Source organism: Medicago sativa, chromosome 5 (assembly GCF_051527215.1).
Source record: "Medicago sativa cultivar Bolivia chromosome 5, Bolivia_mono, whole genome shotgun sequence".
Taxonomy (NCBI): domain Eukaryota; kingdom Viridiplantae; phylum Streptophyta; class Magnoliopsida; order Fabales; family Fabaceae; genus Medicago; species Medicago sativa.
This window is the reverse complement of record NC_140753.1, coordinates 9,470,818-9,494,112: the sequence shown is the minus strand read 5'-3', so window position 1 is coordinate 9,494,112 and position 23,295 is coordinate 9,470,818. Positions and strand designations below refer to the sequence as shown.

Sequence of the window (23,295 nt, the reverse complement as noted above, 5' to 3'; positions counted from 1 at the left end):
TTTTTCGGATAATTTTGTTGGCAATCACATTTGTTAACGCTTAAAAGTGAACTGATTGCGAACATAGATATTACATGCTTATAAATATAAAAAGCCATGATTTATAGCATATTAAATCCTAGACAGGTCTATCTTAAATGAAACCAAAACAGAAGTTATACAAGATAGATTCTAAAGTAGTTGTGTTCGATGGATTAGAAAGTTAAATTTCCGAAACGATCCCATCGTCTTCAATTTCAAAAGTAACCACTACCTTTCGTTGTTTACATTAGAAATCTTTATCAAAATATTTATGAAAGCCTTACCAAGTTTTGATTCATGAAAAGAGCATATATTTTGTTCATGAGACAAGGAAAACATCATAATAATTAAGATGAAATTAATTGGAATCAATAAGGGAACCAATAATGTGCAAATTACGATTACATATTAGATGCCGCAAAAAAAAAACTGTGAGGTTCTCTAGCCTAGCAAAAACATTGATTACATATCGTGATTTAAATGAGCAAAATTGAATTAAGAATGAACAAAAGAGATATTTCTGTTGAAAATTAAAATAAAGATATATTAGATGCTTACATATTTATGAGATAATAGAAATATCTCATTTTGGTTACATCAAATACATACATCATTTTACATTTTGAGGTATTTTAACAACCCGTTCCTTGAGCTAACCTGGTAATACATCATTTTACATTTTGTAAATTAACAACCCGTGCCTTGCAAATTTTAATTTGTCTAGTCTATTTTCAACAATCCACCTGCATTTGATAGAAAACAGTTATATATCTAGCTTGGTAAAATACATGGTTCTTTTGCAGAATTTTTAGCCAAAGTCCATGACATTATATTGATGACACATTTTTGGATTAACTTTCTACAAAAAATATAGGCTTTGTATTACCAGCTTTATTTTGGAACTAAAAGCTATTTTAAAATTGAAACTAATAAAAGAACTTTAAAAATAAAGCTAAAGTTGTTCGGTAATTTTGGTTATGGTTTGCATTACAAAGACGATAGTAATTTTTCTTTATTATTTTCCACCAAGACATATGTAGTTTGTGAATTTTAAAAAGAATAAAAAGAAAACTATTTACCTTTCAAGTTGTTTCAATTCTTGATTGTGTATTGATTGGCAGAGATTGAAATCTCCTACTGCTAACTTCAGAATTTCTTTGCTTGCAAGATTGCAACATCTGTTTCATAAAAACATTAAAAAAGTTGACCACAAAAGAGGAATGAAAATAATGGCACACTTGTATGATGTTTTCAAAGTCCTTGTTTCGTTTGCATTGCAATGCTCCACTGACCTATTATAATGTGCAAGAACATTGCAGTATTCAGGATAGATTGTAATATTGTCTACACTGATGCTAAAATCCGCAATATAAACATGTCATTGACGCCTATGGCCATATAGTGGCGCTATGGCGGACATCCCTTTACAAATTGTCTATGGCTGTTGAAAAAAAAAAAACACACGCCATGGCCGCGATTTACACCTACTGATTGTATATATGTTATTATTATGAAAGATTGAGACAATAAACTACCTCGTTATCAACATAAATCTGAAGTTTATCAGCGTATAATTGGTAAGGGGAAGAATCTTGCTCCAAAAAATGTCTTGTCCAAGAACTTTGTTTAACCAAAATTGATTCATCAGGATGTATAATGACTTGTGAAGCCTTATATAGCTCTAAAACAGCACTAACAGCCTAAAGAATATATTTAGAGAAGTTAGAAACACTAAAACCTCAAAATAAGCTCAACTGTATAAAAGTTTAGAGTAAAACTTATCAACTCAACAATATAGCAGACAACTTAAGCATTATTACCTATTATATATTTAGAGAAGTTAGAACCACCAAAAGTATCCTCTATGAGCTGTACATAATCCAAAGAGTATCAAAATTATTGTTTCACCTGTAAAATGTAGAAATGAGGAAATTAGTTGCACTGCAGAAGGTAAGGACAACATAGAAAAGATCTTCCCCAACCAAAATTAAATAAACCTTTGAAGAATACCATATATAATGAAAGACAATCTATGATAAGATTTTGTTTCAAAGTAAATTTTAAATCACACCAAAGAGAGGAGTGAATCAACCAAATTTTAACTCACATGATTTCTCGACGATGGCTCCTAAAGCAGAACATAGTTAGTATTTATTGTAATCGACCAAATTTTCTGAAATATAAGTTTTTATCATAAAGTAATCACAACCAATTGATCCAAAATTACATTGGATAGTTCTTCATAAGTAATAATATTAGTTCAAGTAAAAAGAATTATTGCATCAATTAAAAAGAAGTAATAAAAATTACATACAACTTGATCGTAAGTTGCTGCTGCTTGTACTTTGATTATCAGATATTGTTGGAAGTTGCTCAAGATATTCAACTCCCAAGTCTTCTAACACCAAGACACTTAATCCCTCTGATTGATCTTGTTTCCCTGCTTTATTATTTACACCTTTGGATAACATCTTTCTTTGTTCACAGTGTCTCTCCTTGAGTGCAAGTTCATGTGAAAACCCCTCTGCAATCATATTGAATCTCTTGCAAAGATCCTTTGACCCTCTGAACAGAAAAATTGAGCACAACATTATTACCTCTCATTGAAAATGCAGCTTGATCGTAAGCCAAAGCAGCATCCTCAACACTATCAAATGTTCCAAGCCAAACCCTTCTTCATCTTCTTGTTGTGTCTCTGATCTCTGCTGCATATTTTCCCCTAGGTCTTTTTCTCACACCTATATATGAAGACTTTTGATTCATCTAATTATTATTCTGCAACATTTCCTTTGCTTCAGATGATGATGACTTCAACATCAATTGTTTTGGCTCATTTTCGGTAATTGTCGTCTGCGAACTCGATGAGAAATCAATCATATCAAAGGAAAGAAAACCACACAAACAATATTGCATATTTAGCAATGTAATCAAACAACTAACCATCTGAATTTTTGACAATGAAGCAAGAAACAATAATCAGATCAAGTACTTCAAATTATAAAGTAATAAAACAACAATTGGATCAAGTACTTCAAATTATAAAGTCAAATATTCTTATTTACACTCACAAAACTCATTTTTATTGTCAAATAATTATTATGAAACATAAAAGTCGTTGTGCAAGTATTTTGGATTTAGCTTTGCAGATAAATAAAGTAAATTGTTGAAAGAAAGCTTACAAATACTTTATTATGCTATGTACGTCGGAAGCTGATCATATGGTGATTAATCGGCTTGCAGCAATTCAGAATCAATTATCATACCTGATTCATTTTATTCCTTACTCCAGTTTTGAACTCCATCAAGGCTCTTGTATCAGTGTTCACATTTCTCCTGATATGTAATCATCATCTGCAGAAAAATTAGAGAGGTAACCTAAGCAGGTTGCAATAGAACTGAAGCATCAATGAAGATGAAGTCTTACACTATTTGCAAAGCTTGCATAGCCTCTTCACTTAGGCTTGGAGCATTTGTGTCATTAAGAATCCTTACAGATTCCACTGAATCTGAAGAAGTTAAAATCTCTGGTGTATGCAGCAAGAAGTGTGAGGTCTAAATCTTTCAAGGATGTGCAGCCTTATGAGGGAATGCTCCTACACGTGATGAATCCTTCTAATTTCTCGAAAAAGATTGCAATTATTCAAATAAAATTTCCTCAAAGAATTTCTGCTATGTATGCAGGTAGAAATTGTAATTTATGAAAGAGGTCCAACTCTTTCAGCTTGGCCAACAAAGAAACACATATTTCAAGTAAATCATCTGACATTGTGACTGAAATCAAGTCTAAAAATTATTTGTCCTTCGGAGATTTCTACTTGCAGTGAATATGAATGAATCCTTACTTGCTTGGTTGCAGGAAAATCTTTTTTCTCAATAGCCTCCAAATCTTTGATGTCTTTGTATTTTACTTGGAGTCTTTCTCCATTTTTCTGCACAGGATTAAGCTCCCTCATTAAGCACTCTAAATGTCACCATGAGACTAAGACAGGTAGAATCCACTCATACAAGAACTTAACACCAAAAACTTTACCTTAAATATTTCTTTACTATTAGTACCTATGGTTTCCTTTGTCGCTTCTACAGCAGGCATACACATTGTGTTCTTCAATATTAAAAAAAAAAAAACAGAATTAGCTAAAATTTTCAATTGCCAATGCAGATATAGAGTTATCATAAACACATACATGCTTCCCTATATAATTCTTCTTAGGTTATAGTATTTTCACATTTTTAGCTGTAATTACCTTGCTAGCAATGAGTTTCTGTAAGGTTTCAGTTCCATTCTCTTTCATATATCTCTCTGCATGCAGTAAAAAGTTATCTTTCTCAGCAAAACAATCTCTCCAGTAGCTATTTAACCTCCATGTGACTATTTGTGGTTTCATGGAGCGAATAAGGTAGTTATAAACATAAGAAGTTCGTCCAAAATCCGGTATGATGAGCCATAAGATGGTCATTAGCTTAATGTACGGCCAGAGCTGAAACCTGATGTCAGACATGGTAATGAAGTAGTTAAAAACTACCTTAATATTGGTTTTAAAATAACACAAAAAAGGTGCAATTTGCAACATTTCTTTTCTTATGGGGAAAAAGACATCCCAGAAGGAATTTCATGCCCTAATAATCTCAATTAAAAATTTGGCACATTAAAAGTGCATTGATTAATCTCAAGTTCAAATCAGGTACTCATTCTTGGTGAAAAAAATGAACTTGGTCATTCTTAATTTCTTAATACATATTTGAATTGCCGATGAATTTGGGAGAATCTAGTTACGTCATTGTAATTTTGGCAAAAGCTAAATTATCAAGATTCAACAAAACCAGTGTCCGTGATTTCACCAAATTCACGGTGTCCGTGGTAATACCAAGGTTCTTTCCATATTTGAGGGAAGACAAAAAAACTACCATAGAAGAAGGTTCATAAAAGCATATTCAAAGAGGTAAATTAAGGAAAGAAGTATCCAATATGAGATCAATTCCTTAGTTTTTGCACAAGAGTCGGTCTCTATTGCTTGTATGGAAGCACACCTGTCCAAAAAAGGGTAGTCACAAACTACTATGTTGTATTAGGTGTTTTCAAGGTGTTTTTCTTTTCACTCAATGTATCCATAAAAGCATATCAGTGGTGAGTGAATGAAGAATACATTTTAGAATAAATAAAACAGAAGTAAAGTGAGGGCTGTGGACACATATCATAGTGTTCGAAAGATTTAGATGGCAAATATATGTAGATTAAATCAAAACAGTATCAAATACACAACTTGAGAAAATAACAACAGCTAAAAAAGGATAATAAGAATGTTACCTCCATCTCAAGGTGCCCTCTAGAATCCTTAGCGGACAGGGAAATATGGTTTCTTACTTTGCTCACAATGAGATCCACATTCTTCAGGGTCTCACATTTTCTCTCAAAGCATTGTTTTATCCTAAGAAATAGAGTATCGTCTTTCATAAGCACTTGAAGATCATTAAGGAATCCAATGAGCTCTAGAGATTTGTTCTCTAAGCTGCCATTCTTTCCAGCTAACTCATCCATGTATGAATTTAACTTAAAAACTGAGCGAAGATATCTCCTGTTTGGCAATTTTATTTGCATCTTCCAGGGTAGAAATATCATCTTGCGCCTTCAACAATGCATCTTCCAGTGATTTTATAGTTTCAGAGGAACCTACCAACTTGCTAGCATTATTTGCTGCTTCATCTTGTAGCTTCTTCAATCCAGCTTCCAATTCAGTCTTGACAACTTGATCAGCATTATTTTTTTGGGTCAATAAATTTACCTTACTTTCAACCTGAGATAGTTCAAATTCTAAATCCTTTATGGTACTGCTGGCCTCTGATAGTTTTCTTGTCTGCCTGTCTGCTGCATCTCTAATTCGCTCTAACTCTGTCTCTGCAGCAACTCTAGATACTTGAGCCTGCTCTTTCTCCTCGGAAAGAACAGAAATATCTTTTTTCCAATATCTCAGAGGAAGTCTGCTGCAGTTCAACTTTCACTGTTGAGGCTGCACAATAGAAATGTAAAATTTTCAACCAAGTAGCAAAGAGAACAGTCAGAATCAAATCACAATTCAAAATCAGTAGTGATAGAGATTCATAACAACGAATTTAATACCATATGATGTTCTTTGAATTTATCAACAATTATTTGAGGATCCATTCTTGTCTGTGTATAAGCATCAATCTTGTACAGCTCCTACAAAAAAAAAAAAACATTTTCATTAACAAAAAATGAATCTTTCTACTTCTTTTCAAATGCATCATTATCTTGTCTGTGGCTGTGTCTGCAGAGTTAGTAGTTAGTATAGTTAGCTCTACTTCTTTTCAAATGCATCATTATCTGCCAATACTTGCGAAGTTAATGGATAAATTTTCATCTACTTTAGATTGAAGACTATGGTGAATACATACAAATGAAAGTAAACCAAGGTATGAAATTCTACACATTTTTTTTTATTATTAATAACCCTTGAGATTACAAAGTCAGCTTTGGAACCCAATTTCACACAAGCCATTTAGGAGAAAACTTGGACTCAAATTTCAGTCTTGTATCCAACAGTGTACCTTCTTTCAATTTCAATTCCCCAAAAGACTCAACCTTTAGAAAAAATTCCAGAAACCGACAAAAAAAAAAACCCAAATCCACAATCAAATTCAATTCAACAAAACCACTTTCAAAACCCTAGAACCACTCCATTCAATTCAATTCTAAAACACAAACAAAAACGACCCACGTGCAAAAACCACCTCAAAATCAAAATAAAACCCTAAAAAACACAAATTTTCTTATCAATGTATCTAATCAACAGCATAAAATTTTAAAATAACCATCGATTAAAAAAAATCCAGGAAAAACAACTACAAAACCGAAACAAAATAACTGAGATCATCATCCAGAAAGATTCAAGGAGCGTGAATATACCTGAGATTAGGAGGTTGTTGATCCGGAAAGGCAGAAGAAGAAGCGGAAGAAGAAGATAGAGGATCCATAGAAGACATCTCAAGAACAACACGATTGTTAGCCAAAACGGGACAATTTTTTCGGCCGACCGGAGGACGAAAACAAAAACGACATGCATGGCTTTAGATTGGAAATTACCTTCGTCATCTGGCCGTCTCTCTCTTAATCATCCTCACCGGCGCCGCCGTGTTCCGCAGTCGTGACGGAGAAGAATGGATTCTCGGGAGAGATTGAGACTGAGATTGATTTTCTGGTCAATGAGAGATGGCGGTTGCCGGTTGTTGTCGCCGTTCCGATGGGTGGTCATCGGAGAGAGTTGCAGAGAAAAAGGAGAGAAACCATGGGATAAGGAGAGAAACGATGGGATAGAGAGAGAAGTTTTGAACTGATTTTTTTTCATACCACTCCATATATATAGGGGAAAAGCATGAATTACTAATTTACCAAAATACCCCCACAAGGGTAAAATGGTAAAAAAAACAGACAATGGTTTTTATATTTAGTTTAGTAGATGGATGCTTTGAAAAGCACATGAAAATGAAATATATGTAAAGTTCGGTGGAGATAAGCAATTGGGGGAACTCATTGAGGTAGCTGCATAGTTTCTGAATATATGCATTAATTAGAAGTTTATGAATACTCCCTCCGGTCACTATTATAAGCAAAAGTTGACTTTTTAGGTTCATTCAATAAATTATGTATGTGGTCTATATATAGACTACATACATCATTTATTAAAAAAAAAAAAGGACATAGAATCAAAAGACAGAATAACATTGAATATATTTGTATCAAAACAAGAAACGAGTAACTATCAAAGAATGAAAATCACCAAGCATTTAACCAAAAAAAATTATTCATCACTCATAAAAGAAAAACAAAACTAACAAAACTAGATATATTTAAGATAGACAAAATCATGAGAAACACTAAACCAGATTATTCTCCTCTATCTCGGAGTAATATAATCACTTAGGCACATTTCTTGCCATTCATCATCATCCTTGTAAACTCATTCAAATCTATAAGACCATCTCCATCACCATCAACACCTTTCACCATTTTCTTACAAGCACTAAGGCTACAACTCTCTCCTAACCTCTTAAATATTTGAGACAATTCCTCAGCACTGATTTTCCCATCACCATTTATATCAAATACTTGAAAAGCACTCTTAATCTCCTCTTCTTTTATCTTACTACCCTCTCCATTGAACATTTCCATGAACTCTTTAAAGTCTATGAAGCCATCTTTGTCAGAGTCCATGGCTTTAAAGGCTTTCACTGCATCAGTATCCCCAATCCCCTTATCCAAAGCTTTTGCAGCTGCTTTATACTCTTCTAGACTAATCTTGCCATCTTTGTTTGTGTCAAATTTCTCGAACACCCATTTCATTTCATCTTTGTTTGGTTGGAAACTCATTTCGGTAATCAATGTTTGTCTCGACTTGAAGCTGTTCTTTTGAGCTATATTTTTTGGTGGAGAGGTTGGTTTGGCTGAAAAGCTACCATGAAACTTTAGGAAACTCATTTTTGACATGGTCTTTTATTAGAACTTTTGATACAGTTTGGATTTAGTATGGTTATGGTTTATGTGTGCTACAATATTATGACTTGTGTCCTTTATATAGATTTCATAAGCCTCCTATTCTTGGAAGGCTCTTGATATAATTTGCAGAAGAAAAGTACTAGAATCTGAATAAAGATTTGTTCTGATGCCAAGAGTTTTTAAACTAAAAATTTTTGCGTCCTTTATACTAGATTCTTAGAGTTGTGGTTGTAACTAGCTACTTGTGTTTAGAGTTATTAGCTGATTGACAGACACTGATTTGGAAAAATTAGAATAACTTTTTGGTGGAATGGATTTGAGCAAGGTTCACTTATGACTCACGGTGTAAGTTGAATTTGAAATGCATATATGTTGCATAATTCCTTTTGAACATTTTTAGTAAAACCGTGTATTCAACACAAATAATGCCCCACTTGTTGAGTTGAATCCTATTCTCATGTCACTATTAATTTGTTATTTATGCATACCGAAGTGTTGGCGAATCCTTCAGTGAGTACAGAACATGGTATGAAGGCATATTTCATCAAAACTACAAAAACACAAAGACAGCCTTCTACTTGCACCAAAGCAAAATCAAACCAATTTTGAGTTGGATTTAAAACCATAACCAAGCAACTACCAGTTTGTCCAGTTTTTTTTGTTAAGGGAAGCCTGCACATGTGAGTTCTGCAAAGTAAGCAGCATCAACACACAGCCAGCCTATCACTCCTCCACAGATTATTGCAACATCTTCGTGTGAATATATGCCTTGACAGGAATACTTTGGTTTTGATGATTGACAAAAGAAGTCCTAGGAGAGCAACTATGCAAAAAGCGGAAAAGAAGATTCAAGCTTTCAAGTCTTGGAATTCATTTTTATTTGTTTTAGGACTATTTGTAAGTAGTAGAAAAAGCTCTCATGAAAATAAATCACACACTCACAATGATTTTCATTTAAATGTGATTTTACATGAAAATATTTTTACATTAAAAGTCATAATTTATTTTACAAATTGCATAATTGGTTTTGACATTAAAAATATATTTAAGCATGATTTGAATTATTTCCTAAATCAAATTACCATGGATTTGACATTTTGCATAAAATATTTTCATTACACAATTGATTATTAATTTATATAATTTGATATGCTTTTTCGGAATTACTCATATTATATTTCTCAAACAAGCATCAATCAATTATATACCATAATAATCTTTTGTAGAGAATGCAAATCAATTTGGCATAATTCTTTTGCATGAAAATTGTTACCGTTGACATTAAAGGAGATTGATTTTGTTACATGGGATAATTCATTTTAATGCTCCAACGTCTATGACTTTGAACGGATTATCAGTATCATATTTGATAATGTCAACGATGGGTTTTGCATTAATTCTCCAACGGCTACTTTTTGTTAATTGCACCTTATTACCATTGTCGTATAAATATGAGTCTTTTATAGCTCATTTGACAGAACTCGTATTTGCACTAAACATTGTCAAAAACATTATTCATCACTCTCATTATTTTTACACTTGCTAATTTATTATCTTGAGAGCTCTTTTATACTACATAGTTTATCTTGTAGTTCTTATGCTTCAATTTGTTATATCTACACATTTGGTGTATTATTTAATTATTGTAACTCTTATTTGTATTGGGTGCGATCCCAAGGTTTCAAGAGAGGTGATATCTCTTGGTTTTAGAGACTCTTCTACAAAGGATTGTTTTGTTTGGAGAGTGCTCGTTATTTGTAAAGGTTACCATCTTATCCTAATTAAAAGCTAGAGCAGTGAAAATCTCAAGGGGCTTTTCCTTGGGGACTAAACTAGGCCTTGTTGTTTTAGGCCGAACTAGTATAAACTTCTTGTGTCTTTTCTCTCATCCCTTTATCTCTTTTACTTTGTTTGTCATTTATTTTATCTCACCATATCTATTTTTATATTTATTTAAACCTTTTATAAGCATTTTATTTTAATTGGTTAAAACATTTTTTTTAAGTGCTTATTTTAAATCGTTTTCTAAAGAACACAATTCACCCCCCTCTTGTGTGTTTGAAGTCACTTGTCCAACAAGTGGTATCAGAGCCATAGAAATTACCACCAAAGCGCATAGTAATTACCACCAAAGCTCATAGTTCTAGAAGAATCTGTACACGTTACCTTTGATGAAACTAACCCCAAATGTGTTGTAGAAAATGTTGATGATGTTGCAGAAATTTTGGGAAAGAGTCTTCAAGATGACAAAGACAAAGGTAAGGAAGATAATGCGCAAGCACCTCACCAAGACCTGCCAATAGAATGGAGAGCTTCCAAAAATCATCCACTTGAAAATATTATAGGTGATATTTCAAAAGGGGTAACTACTCGAAACTCTTTAACTCAAGCATGTAACCATATGGCTTTTGTCTCTCAAATTGAACCTAATGACATCAATGAAGCTATCATTGATGAACATTGGACTCTTGCCATGCAAGAGGAGTTAAATCAATTTGAGAGAAATAGTGTTTGGGAACTTGTTCCTAAACCAAAAGATAATCTAGTGATTGGAACCAAATGGGTTTTTCGAAACAAGCTTGATGAAAATGGTGTAATTATAAGAAATAAAGCAAGGCTTGTTGCTAAAGGTTACAATCAACAAGAGGGCATAGATTTTGATGAAACCTATGCTCCCGTAGCTAGATTAGAAGCCATTCGCATGCTTCTTGCTTTCTCCTGCATCATGGATTTCAAACTTTTTCAAATGGATGTTAAAAGCGCTTTTCTTAACGGTTATATTCAAGAAGAGGTGTATGTTGACCAGCCCCCCGGTTTTAAAAATTTTGAATTTCCAAATCATGTTTACAAATTAAAAAAGGCCTTGTATGGATTGAAACAAGCACCTCGAGCTTGGTATGACCGTTTAAGCAAATTTTTACTTGAAAATGATTTTGAAAGAGGAAAAGTTGATACAACTCTTTTCATAAAAAAAATCAAAGCATGACATTTTACTCGTTCAAATTTATGTGGATGATATTATCTTTGGTGCAACTAATGAATCTTTATGTAAGGATTTCTCTAACATAATGCAAAGTGAATTTGAAATGTCTATGATGGGTGAGCTTCGCTACTTCCTTGGTCTTCAAATTCATCAAACAAAAGATGGAATTTTCATAAATCAATCCAAATATTGCAAAGAACTTCTCAAGAAATTTGGAATGCAAAATGCCAAAGAAATCTCAACTCCTATGAGCACCGCATGCTACCTTGATAAAGATGAGGATGGTAAGTCGGTTGAAGAGAGTAAGTATAGAGGTATGGTCGGATCTCTTCTCTATCTCACCGTTAGTCGTCCTGATATTATGTTTAGTGTTTGTATGTGTGCTAGGTTTCAAGCTAATCCCAAAGAATCACATCTCTCTGCGGTCAAACGCATTATGAGATACCTCATTGGCACACAAAATATGGGTTTATGGTATCCTAAAGGCACAGATTGCACTTTGGTTGGGTACTCCGATTCAGACTTTGCTGGTTGCAAAATGGATCGGAAAAGTACTAGTGGAACATGCCACTTGCTTGGAAATGCCTTGGTCTCTTGGCATAGTAAAAAACAAGCAAGTGTCGCTTTGTCCACCGCCGAAGCGGAATACGTGGCTGCGGGTAGTTGTTGTGCACAAATTATTTGGATGAAACAACAGTTGAGTGATTTTGGGATAAATCTCAAAGCTGTTCCAATTAAGTGTGATAACACTAGCGCCATAAACCTCACAAAAAATCCGGTTTATCACTCACGGACTAAACACATTGAGATTAGGCACCATTTCATTAGAGATCATGTTCAAAAGGGGGATTGCTTGATTGAGTTTGTAGAAACATCTAAACAACTCGCAGATATTTTTACTAAGCCTTTGCCTAAAGAAAATTTCTTTCTCATAAGAAATGAATTAGGAATTTTAAATGAATCATGCATTGGGTAATTGCATCTTTATATTTTATGCTTACTGACTCTTTCGTTGAGTGTGCTTACAAGTCGATGCAGGTTTTGTGTCCATAAAGAAAAGGAAAGAAACTATTGTGTAACTCACACATATTTGATTGTGTGATTAAGATGGAGTTGCATATTCCATGGCTGTGCAGCGCTATAGGGAATTACATTATGTCCAGGTTTCAAAAATGCAACATAAATCCATCATGATACACAACATAATGGATCACAACTCTGAATGGGCCAGCAAACAACACTACATTAAATAAATTATAGCTGGCAACATAATCTATTTCGGCTGAAAAAAAAAAAGGTCAGATTGTTCACTCCTTCATTTATTTTCTTTCACAGAACCGGTCTTCTTTGGGCTGTCCAGAAATTTTTAGCAGCTGTGCTTTCTTGAATATATGCCTTGTTTTATCATTTTGCTTCTTTTCCCGCTTTTTGATAATGCCAAAAGGGGGAGAGTTATGTGATTTGCGTTTCAGGGGGAGTTGATTTTAAATGTTTGCATATAGTGAGGGGGTGCAAAATCTGCGCTTTTCTCTGTTATATATTTTATTATGATTATTATTGATCTAACCCTTTCATTAAGCAAATCCCACCATGAGATGTTTGTCATCATCAAAAAGGGGGAGAATGTGAATATATGCCTTGACAGGAATACTTTGGTTTTGATGATTGACAAAAGAAGTCCTAGGAGAGCAACTATGCAAAAAGCGGAAAAGAAGATTCAAGCTTTCAAGTCTTGGAATTCATTTTTATTTGGTTTAGGACTATTTGTAAGTAGTAGAAAAAGCTCTCATGAAAATAAATCACACACTCACAATGATTTTCATTTAAATGTGATTTTACATGAAAATATTTTTACATTAAAAGTCATAATTTATTTTACAAATTGCATAATTGGTTTTGACATTAAAAATATATTTAAGCATGATTTGAATTATTTCCTAAATCAAATTACCATGGATTTGACATTTTGCATAAAATATTTTCATTACACAATTGATTATTAATTTATATAATTTGATATGCTTTTTCGGAATTACTCATATTATATTTCTCAAACAAGCATCAATCAATTATATACCATAATAATCTTTTGTAGAGAATGCAAATCAATTTGGCATAATTCTTTTGCATGAAAATTGTTACCGTTGACATTAAAGGAGATTGATTTTGTTACATGGGATAATTCATTTTAATGCTCCAACGTCTATGACTTTGAACGGATTATCAGTATCATATTTGATAATGTCAACGATGGGTTTTGCATTAATTCTCCAACGGCTACTTTTTGTTAATTGCACCTTATTACCATTGTCGTATAAATATGAGTTTTTTATAGCTCATTTGACAGAACTCGTATTTGCACTAAACATTGTCAAAAACATTATTCATCACTCTCATTATTTTTACACTTGCTAATTTATTATCTTGAGAGCTCTTTTATACTACATAGTTTATCTTGTAGTTCTTATGCTTCAATTTGTTATATCTACACATTTGGTGTATTATTTAATTATTGTAACTCTTATTTGTATTGGGTGCGATCCCAAGGTTTCAAGAGAGGTGATATCTCTTGGTTTTAGAGACTCTTCTACAAAGGATTGTTTTGTTTGGAGAGTGCTCGTTATTTGTAAAGGTTACCAGCTTATCCTAATTAAAAGCTAGAGCAGTGAAAATCTCAAGGGGCTTTTCCTTGGGGACTAGACTAGGCGTTGTTGTTTTAGGCCGAACTAGTATAAACTTCTTGTGTCTTTTCTCTCATCCCTTTATCTCTTTTACTTTGTTTGTCATTTATTTTATCTCACCATATTTATTTTTATATTTATTTAAACCTTTTATAACCATTTTATTTTAATTGGTTAAAACATTTTTTTTTAAGTGCTTATTTTAAATCGTTTTCTAAAGAACACAATTCACCCCCCTCTTGTGTGTTTGAAGTCACTTGTTCAACACTTCGTTGCTGCAACCGCTCCTGCTTTGTTTTCTTTACCAGTTTTTCCAGGTAAATTGCAAACCAGCAATTTTAACAAAATGAAAATAAATCGTCGATTGATGGCTTGTCAACATTGCCAGCTTACTTTTATGACCAGAAACAGTGGAACTATTAACTTCAGATCAAAAGATAGATATAAAAAAACTCCACAATCGTTGTGACTAGAAACAATGGGCTTATCTATTAAATAATTTCAGAAAACTTGAAGGTTCCCCATATGCAAACATGTTCGAAAATGGCTTAGTATTTTTACCTAGGATACTTTTACATAGGATGATATTGAATAATTGACCATCAACCTAGGCTCTATGAGCAATTATTGATTTGCTTGTTGTTATGCTTTAGTTTTTAAGAGAAATATTTTTGGGAGTTCAATTGATTTTTTATAGTTATGTTTTAACTCTCATTGAAGAGTAGTAAAATGATTGTAATATTATGATACAAGGTGTTATACAACAAATCTTTTTGTTTCTCTACCCTCTCAATATACTTTTCAGATCACCAGTTTTTACCACGAGTCGCAAATTATAGATCACCAATTTTTACTTTTTGCATTTCTTTTTGATCGAATTCAAATCATATAACACATTTGCATCAAAAGGTTAGAATCTCATATTCTACTCTCACTCTCTCTATATAAGACCTCAATCTTTACTCTCAACAACAGTTCAAGAAGATAAAATACCGATTTTAACTAAACACGCACTACATGTCATGTATTCATAAGTTCACCATAATTTTCTTTGATTACCAAAAGGCACGTGTTTTGATGCTATAAAAATATAAGACTAACAAGGATTTAAAGAAAAGTTTTATGTTGGATATACAACTGACATCTGACATCTGTTATGATAAAAGGAAAAAAGTTACAAATTTCACAGAAAAATAAACCTACATAACTATCAGTTATCAAACTTTGGATAACTTTTTATAATATAGGATCAACGTTATGAATGGATATTTTTAGTAAAAATCTTATTTCAACTTTAGAAAAACCTGAGCTGCATAAAGTCTGAGTTTCCGAAGTTCCTTGAATTGCCTAATGTACGTTAAATTCCTAAAAGCCAATGCAACAAGTACTCCTCAAGTTTGAACTGCACCTTTCATTACATTCTCTCAGGTCATAAGTTTTCTGCTATCTAATGCATCCTCTTTGATAGGTGTTATATGATTTATATTAATTTTCATCAAGTTAATAAAACAGACTCTTCATCACATGAAGCAATGGCTCAGTTTTATCTGTTGTTGGTTTATATGTAAACTTCCACAATGTCCTGAGAAGGTGATGTGATGTCTAAACAAGACTTAGTTGAGGTTCTGAAAACTCTCCGTTCTGAGTTCTAACTACTGACAGAGAAGGTTAAATTTTTTACTTCTACCACAGCAAGATTTTTGCAACAGGTAGCATATATGTTAACAAACATGGGTATACATCTGAATACTCATTCCAATCTTAGAAAACCAGACCACTCACCATCTAATGCAATGCATGATTGTAGGTTGTATAAAATGTAATGCACAACGAAGGAACCAATAACTCTAACAAACAGATAAATGAAACAAACACAACAGATTTCCATGATGGACATATCGATCGGTAATTAACAACGATCCATTAAGATGCTATTGATAAAGTAAAAACATAAACGGAACAGAAGTTTGACAAAGTTGCAGTTGAATTTAACGCACAAATGGTATAGCACATACATACCTAACATTAAGAACAAGGCGATATCAAACTCTCAATGTAGATTTCTGATAGCCTCAAATTCCTGAAATTTTCAATATCTTGAATCTTCAAAGTACTATTTATGGGATCATAAACAACCAACTCCCATTGGATCCCATGCATAAACTGCAGCAGCACTTGATCGTCCTCAGAAATATAAAGTGGTTGATTAATATCGGGGTAATAACCGCTGTATCCCATGTAAGATACACTCACCAATTTAGTCCAAGACTCTCTTTTTCCATATTCCTTCATTAGCCAAATATCAGAAACCATTTGAGGTTCACTTCTCGCATGGATGCACAAGCATTCCCTCAAAACCCCCAAGGTAAAAGCAATCGTTTCTGCCCCATAATCAGGAGGCAAAATCTGTTGATAGGACTCTGTCCCCAAATCAAGAGAAACAATGGACCAATCACCACTATGTACCAACCAATTAATTGCGCCACTTACAAATTTTCCTGATTTAAGATAAGTGGTACCAATAATTAGAGAAGGAAAGTCTTGTATCAATCTCCAAGAATGGGTACCCAAAGTATGAACTTTCACTTGAGTTTCACAAATGGCATCTCTATAATGACTTTTATACATAAAAACAGCAACAACTTTGTAGTTATCAGTGAAATGATCATAGCCAAAGCCATAACGGGACATCAGAAATCCATCTCTTTCATAAAACCAGTGGTCATCAGTTAGCTTCGGTCTAGCCAAATAAGGCAATAGGTTGTATTTTCTAGTGGAAGGGTTCCATAAGACAACTTGAATAAAGTTTCCAATAATCATGAGAGGTTTTTCACTCGAATGCTTAGTTTGACTTAAGCAAAGGATACCGTCGCAAGAGCCTTCTATGTAGGTGTAAATAGATCTGTCTTCACTGTCGAAAGGGCAGTTGATATGCGTGCCGTCGATGATGGTCCCGTTCCCATTGGTGAAGAAAGAACGGAGTGGATAAGCTACGCAAGAAATGCGTGCAATTGATATATGTGTTCTGAAGTTTGAAATGAGTTGGGGGTTCATTCTTGACATGCGAAGATGTTTCTTGGCGAACTTGCGATCAGAGGAAATTAGGGAATTCCAAGGTTTGCAGACACATTTGAGTTTCATGAGGAATTTGACTGGAAGCCTGCATAAAATTTCTGTTATCAGCTCAAATGGTAGCGGTGGTGACATTTGAAGAACAGAATCATCTCCGGGAGGTGGTGGTAAAGTGAGGGTTCCTGCGGTGGTGGTGGCCAGTTGCTGTCTCTTTGAGGCTGTTTCCACCGTCAGTGGATGAGACCAGCTGGTGGCGTTTTGGTCATTGCAATCGTCTGATGATTTATATACAAACTGCCTGCCTCCTATTGGATGATTTATATACAAACTGCCTCCTTAGAAAATTAATTAAATTACCAAAATGGCCCACTTTTTATTGGTTAGAAGGAGCATCTCATTTCATTTGCCGCACTTGCTGATGTCAGCCACGAGTGTTACCTTTTCAAATGGCGCGAACGTTTTTTTTTCCTTTTCAATTTTAATTATTAAAACATAGATTAAAAATATTTTAAATATAGACTAATAAATATCATAACAAAAATAATATTAATAACATTAATGGACAGTTTTTTGTGAATAGCTCATCATACGACAAATTCCACTTTTCCTTGGATTTATTTTTCCACCACATCCATTTCAATCATAATGTGAGTGCTATTTGGATGTCCATTTTTTACACTTCGCAATGTATCATAGTGGTAGAAAATTTCCCCTTCGTATTGGATTCGATATGAAGGGGAGTTTAATTACTTTGAACCTAGTATTGCAGACATTGAATGCACCATCAGTGTAGTAAATTTGATGGATATGTCGTTGGTAGTCATGATTAAAACTGAAACACACTGCTACAACATGTGAACAAGACATATGAAAAGCCTGAAAATTAAGTTTTCTTAATAAATATTTACTATCTTTGGAATCATTAACATGTGTCCTTAAGGCATATGTTAGCATGATCCTTAATTTAATGTATCATAGAAGTATTAATGTTAAATCGTTCAAACTTGGAAGGGTAAAAAGTAAAACTATATATTAATAAATAGGCTTAATAATAGTTTTCGCCCCCTAACTTTTACGAAGTTGCGATTTTGGCCCCTTAAGAAAAAAACTATAAAACCGCCCCCTAAGTTTTGCAACTGTTGCAGTTTTGGCCCCCCAAGACAAAAAAAAACAAAATAAAAAAAAACACGTAGCACCTCACTTAGGGTGCCACGTCAGCGTAGACCGAGTCAAAATTGACCTTGGGGGCCAAAACTGCCACAGGTGCAAAACTTAGGGGGCGGTTTTGTAGTTTTTTTTCTCAGGGGGCCAAAATAGCAACTTTGGAAAAGTTAGGGGGCTAAAACTACTATTAAGCCTAATAAATATTCTAGATCTTAGATTATATAAACTTTATTTACATTTGTAAAAAAAAAATTATTTACAAATGTTGAAGTTCGGATTTTAGATTCTTCACTAATCACTTCTTCACATGTACTGTGTGCGAGTCTAGCCACTATGTTACTTGACAAAAAAAAACTCTATTTACTAGTAATTATAATTTAAATTAATGCTAATGAAGGTTTAATTAGTAAGGATGTGACTCATCTACAAGGTTGTGAGTTTTAGCTTCCATTATATGTATAAGATTTCTTCAATGATGTTCTATAAGTATTTTTTTTTATTGTTTCTTAGCCTTGATGGTTGCTGTGACTCGGTGAGCTTACAAAGCCAAACTCACATAATATTTGTAGTGGAGCATCTACAATGGTGAGGTCTTCACCATTTAAGACCTGGTACCTAATAGGTACTCCCGTTGTGGAAAAAAAATTGGAGGTCTTAAAAGATCCAAGGTCTAACTTAAGACCCCCATTCTTAAATGGACCCACATCACTTTTTATTAAAATAATAATTTTCATGGCTATTAAATAATATTTGTGGGACCCTATTAGACCCTTTGTTAGAGGATCTCCATTGGAATGGTTGAGTACCTATTAAGTACTATTATTAAAAAATTATTAAAAAGTTATGTGTCCATGTGGGACCCATTTAAGACCTCAAAATTGAGGGTCTCCAACAAATGGAGTGGAGTAAGATGGTTTGGTGATAATATGTCAAACAAAATAGAATGTTTGCAACACTTTGTTTTGATTGGCTTTGTTGGGTGGGGTGGTGTTAAATGATCACTTTAATAGATTGTTTGATCTATTAGTTGATAAAAATGTTTTGGTAAAGTATATAGTGATTTCGAGTGATTTGAAAAATTGAGGTGCTTGGAAGAAAGAGTTGTTGAGCGGTGTTAAACTTTGTTAGCTAATTTTCTTTGCACGATGATTTGAAGGTTGTTTCACAATTGAGTATTAATCCAGTTGACATATATACTCAATCAAAAAGTTTATGAATTGATCTCTAAATTTTTTTTTTATCTGATTTTCTTTGGTTCACACCATAACCTACTAGAGTAGTTTCCATACATACCCTACGTATTAGATACCACAAGTGCCTCTTCCTAGCGGCTGGCGACCACCATTAGGGAATTATACCATTGCTTATATCTAAGTTGTAGTTCCTCGCTATAATATCATTTAGGGTACATTTGTTTCAGCTTTAAAAATAATAAATTTTGTATTTATAAAATCTAGAGATTCTTTTTAGAGATTTTGTTTAAAAGTTAAAGTTTTTTGGTAATTAAGAAAAAGTTCTTCTTTGTACCAAAAAAATAAATAAGTTCAAAAATCCACGGGTACCCGTGGATACTTCAATACCCATGGGTTATCTGTATAGTGGGTACTCACACGGGTACAGGGTAGACACATGCATCATATTTATCCAACGGACGAGAACGTGTATCATACTATCCGTACTCATGGATATCCCATTGACATCCCTATTACCAAGAGAATGATGCGTGAGATTTGAGAGAATTCTTTGCTACTCTCTCTGATCTAAATTCTCAGACTTGTCTCTCTTTGGTTCATATCACACCCTTCGTTGAGAACTTACAACTTACTCCCTCAATTCCAAATTATAAGAAAAAAACTCATTTTTTTTGCCACAAATTATAATAAAAACACAAACTTTTATCCTATTTAATCATGTTGTTTTAAAAAAAAAATCATTTTTTCCACTAAAAACTTTTACTTATTCTCATAAAATTAAATGCAAGTTGCGTACTTGCATTCAATTTTCTCTTCCATTTTCTCCATAACCAATAACCAATAAAAATTGTTTTTGCATCTTCCCATGAAACTTATTTCAAAGAAAACACAAAAAGTTATACTCTTATTTTCTCCATAATCAATAACCAATAAAAATTGTTTTTACATCTTCCCATGAAACATAATCTAAAGAAAACATAAAACGTTATACTCCAAATTCTAATGTTTTAATTTTCTTAATAAATGTGATTTTATTTGTTTTACTTATAATTTGAGACAGAGATAAGATTAGCTTTCTTTCATTACCACATGCGGTTCTTCCTAGTTAACCTCTATCTTAACTGTTTCATTGCCATATAGTTTAATTTCCTAATTTGACTTCTCATTTCAATGAGTACACAAAAAGGACCCACTTGCAGAGTTGAATCCTATTCTCATATCACTGCCAATTTGATATTTACGTATACCAGTCTCGTGAAGGCAAATGCATCAACCTTTTTTTATTCAAATGGCATCAAAACTTTTAAAAAGTTAAAACCACAATCATGCCCTCTATAAAGAAAAGTGGTTGTTGTATTTTAATGGTGGAGATTGAAAATGAAGAAAACCTGAGAGAATTTTTAATGGAGAGAATTCATATCCTTATAAAATCAGGTTGGTTTTGGATATCGGTTTAAAAATTGATTTGTTCTAAAACCTGGTATGAACTTTGTTGGTGATTTCCAAAATAATGGAATCACTTTAGAACCAAAAGTTGTAACTCTTCATGGGAATCATTCATATACATTGGAACCTTTGGCAAAGAGATGCTTAATGAACATTTTCATTGATTCAAATGTATATGGTTATAACATTTGGCAAAAGGGTCCTTAATGAACCATAACATTGATTCAAGTGTATATGATCATAATCTTTGGCAAATGGGTGCTTAATGAATCATAGCATTGATTCAAGTCAAAGGGGTGTTTTCTTTCATGTGAAGAGTCATATAATGCACTATAAATGTTTGGCATTTGGGCATTAGTTGGACACACACAAAAAAGGACAACAACATAATTCTCCATCATTCTCTTACTCTAAATCATCCATCAATTCTCTAATGCATGAGTGAATTGCTGGAACCATAAATCTGTAAAATACTGTTAGGAGATACGCTTGGTGTGGTTGTGCAATACACGTCAAGGAACTCATAGTATCCTGAAGGGGATTCGCCGGTCATTCCTTATTGCATCCAATATACAGTTATTGGTGGGGGCGAATCGAACCTAAAGGTTAGTATGGCAACCCCATACGCTTTGAGTTTGCATGCATAACCATTAATCTTTTCAGGTTTCAAGTACAGCAACATCTTCCCAACAATCAAGATATACAACAAATCTTTGGAATTTATGTGCACACTTCATCATAGTCATCTTCATCATCTTCTTGGTCAAGTTATTGCAGCAGACCCCCAAAACAAGATATCCAACAATCTTTAGGTTCGATTTATGATTTACTTGTGATTAAAGGCTGCAATTTTTAGGAGAGATGAAAGCTTACATTTTCATCCATGACTACGGTGAACGGTAAACAAATTCCATTTATGAATATATGTCGTGGAAATTTATGGATAAATATTTCATATGTGATGTGTTTATATTAAATTTACATGTGGTTGTAGATAATATATGCATGATAAATTTTGATATGTATGAAATTTATCGTTTGAAATCTGTTTGATGTGAATTTGAACATGAGATAATGTGCATATAAGTGATTATCTATTATGAAATATTTAGTGTTCTAAATGCATGTGTATAGTATCTAAGTAAATATGAATATGTTAGATTTAACATGTGGTGACATATATATACATGATTTAGAAATTGTTCAAGTATATGAATTTTGATGAGTATAGTAATATGTTAAGAATGTTTAAACACTATTTTATTTATGAAAGTAGTGTAGATAAATTGTCAAAATATCAAGTGGTTGCATTAATGATATTATTTACTTTGTGTAAGAAATTATTATCATTAATATTGTGTTGATATTATATGTACATGATAATATGAAAAGTAATGGTTAATTTCTTGTTTATCATGATATTAAAATAATTTGGGTATGTTTTGAATTATTGTAAGTTGATATATGTTCATGGAAGAAAGTCATAGAAAATATTAATGATTTTGGTTCATTGTTTATTCTTTTATGTCATTATTTATTGAAATTTAGTATTGAACATATTAAAACATAAACTTGAATTTAACACAATGAATTTATGATATATGTATTAGTTATATGATAACTAAAATCAAAATGTTTGTGTTATATTTAATTTTATGTGGAGTGTATAACTTGCATGTTTAATCCCATTTTATGAAGTTTGGTTATGACATTCTTTTATGATCAAGTTTTATTTTGCTATGTATGTTTAATGCATTCAATGTATGATATATCTTGGCTAGATATAAAAGAAAAGTTGAAGTTCAAATTGAAATGCATGTTAAATATTGTTATAGCAAAGGTGTAATGACATAAAAGTTTGTGCATTGTTACAATATACTCAATTGACAAAAGCGTGTCATGGTTTGATGATAGTTGGTGAATACTATCAAGAGTATATAAGTTGATCCATAGACATAGCTATGAGAATACAAAATCTATGTGAAGAATTGAATATTCAAAGTTTATAAAAGTTAAAAGAAAATCTTGCAATTATTTGACGAAATGATTGACAAGGAATGATGTCTTTGGAAAATGATGTTGAATACATTGAAGACATTATTAGGGATGTGGTACAAACCCAAATCTAATTGATTACCAATGGTGGAAACTCAACCCACACTTGAGTAGCATCAAGTCTTGGGTTCAATGGTGAAAGTACACTATTAGAGTAATTGAAGTACTTGA

At 32.9% G+C, this 23,295-nt stretch overlaps 3 protein-coding genes, 1 long non-coding RNA gene and 1 pseudogene across 5 annotated transcripts in view; 1 reads left to right on the top strand and 4 right to left on the bottom strand.

Annotated features, from left to right (window-relative positions):
* The window catches only part of LOC146919809 (uncharacterized), a 43,559-nt gene that overhangs the window by 17,312 nt on the left and 2,952 nt on the right, over positions 1-23,295 (top strand). The window lies entirely within an intron of this gene.
* On the bottom strand, positions 1,556-3,371 carry LOC146919813 (ethylene-responsive transcription factor 1B-like; annotated as a pseudogene). Its single transcript, XR_015011608.1, has 3 exons — positions 2,336-3,371; positions 1,842-1,929; positions 1,556-1,721 (listed from the first exon to the last, which is right to left on the bottom strand). The product of XR_015011608.1 is annotated as an ethylene-responsive transcription factor 1B-like (transcript).
* LOC146919812 (uncharacterized) lies at positions 3,440-5,557 on the bottom strand. The gene is made up of 7 exons (XM_085710503.1): positions 5,327-5,557; positions 5,166-5,200; positions 4,927-5,049; positions 4,266-4,506; positions 4,052-4,123; positions 3,864-3,950; positions 3,440-3,633 (listed from the first exon to the last, which is right to left on the bottom strand). Exons 1-7 carry the CDS (start codon positions 5,555-5,557, stop codon positions 3,583-3,585), a joined length of 840 nt encoding a protein of 279 aa, XP_085566629.1. The 3' UTR covers positions 3,440-3,582.
* Positions 7,805-8,733, bottom strand: LOC146919811 (uncharacterized). Its single transcript, XM_085713215.1, has one exon. The coding sequence runs from the start codon at positions 8,519-8,521 to the stop codon at positions 7,955-7,957; it is 567 nt and encodes a 188-aa protein (XP_085569341.1). The 5' UTR covers positions 8,522-8,733; the 3' UTR covers positions 7,805-7,954.
* On the bottom strand, positions 10,684-18,090 carry LOC146919810 (F-box/kelch-repeat protein At3g23880-like). Its single transcript, XM_085710502.1, has 3 exons — positions 18,017-18,090; positions 16,214-17,594; positions 10,684-10,823 (listed from the first exon to the last, which is right to left on the bottom strand). Exons 1-2 carry the CDS (start codon positions 18,088-18,090, stop codon positions 16,220-16,222), a joined length of 1,449 nt encoding a protein of 482 aa, XP_085566628.1. The 3' UTR covers positions 10,684-10,823; positions 16,214-16,219.

What these genes read in the sequence shown, in the direction of transcription:
- LOC146919812 (XM_085710503.1), bottom strand. Translation starts at nt 5,557, where the DNA reads ATGGATGAGTTAGCTGGAAAGAATGGCAGCTTAGAGAACAAATCTCTA. An exon ending in ATAGTAAAGAAATATTTAAG is followed by an intron (nt 3,951 to 4,051) that starts GTAAAGTTTTTG and finishes AATCCTGTGCAG; the next exon opens with AAAAATGGAGAAAGACTCCA. An exon ending in ATTTTCCTGCAACCAAGCAA is followed by an intron (nt 3,634 to 3,863) that starts GTAAGGATTCAT and finishes TCGAGAAATTAG; the next exon opens with AAGGATTCATCACGTGTAGG.
- LOC146919811 (XM_085713215.1), bottom strand. Translation starts at nt 8,521, where the DNA reads ATGTCAAAAATGAGTTTCCTAAAGTTTCATGGTAGCTTTTCAGCCAAA.
- LOC146919810 (XM_085710502.1), bottom strand. Translation starts at nt 18,090, where the DNA reads ATGACTACCAACGACATATCCATCAAATTTACTACACTGATGGTGCAT. An exon ending in TCTGCAATACTAGGTTCAAA is followed by an intron (nt 17,595 to 18,016) that starts GTAATTAAACTC and finishes CTAAGGAGGCAG; the next exon opens with TTTGTATATAAATCATCCAA.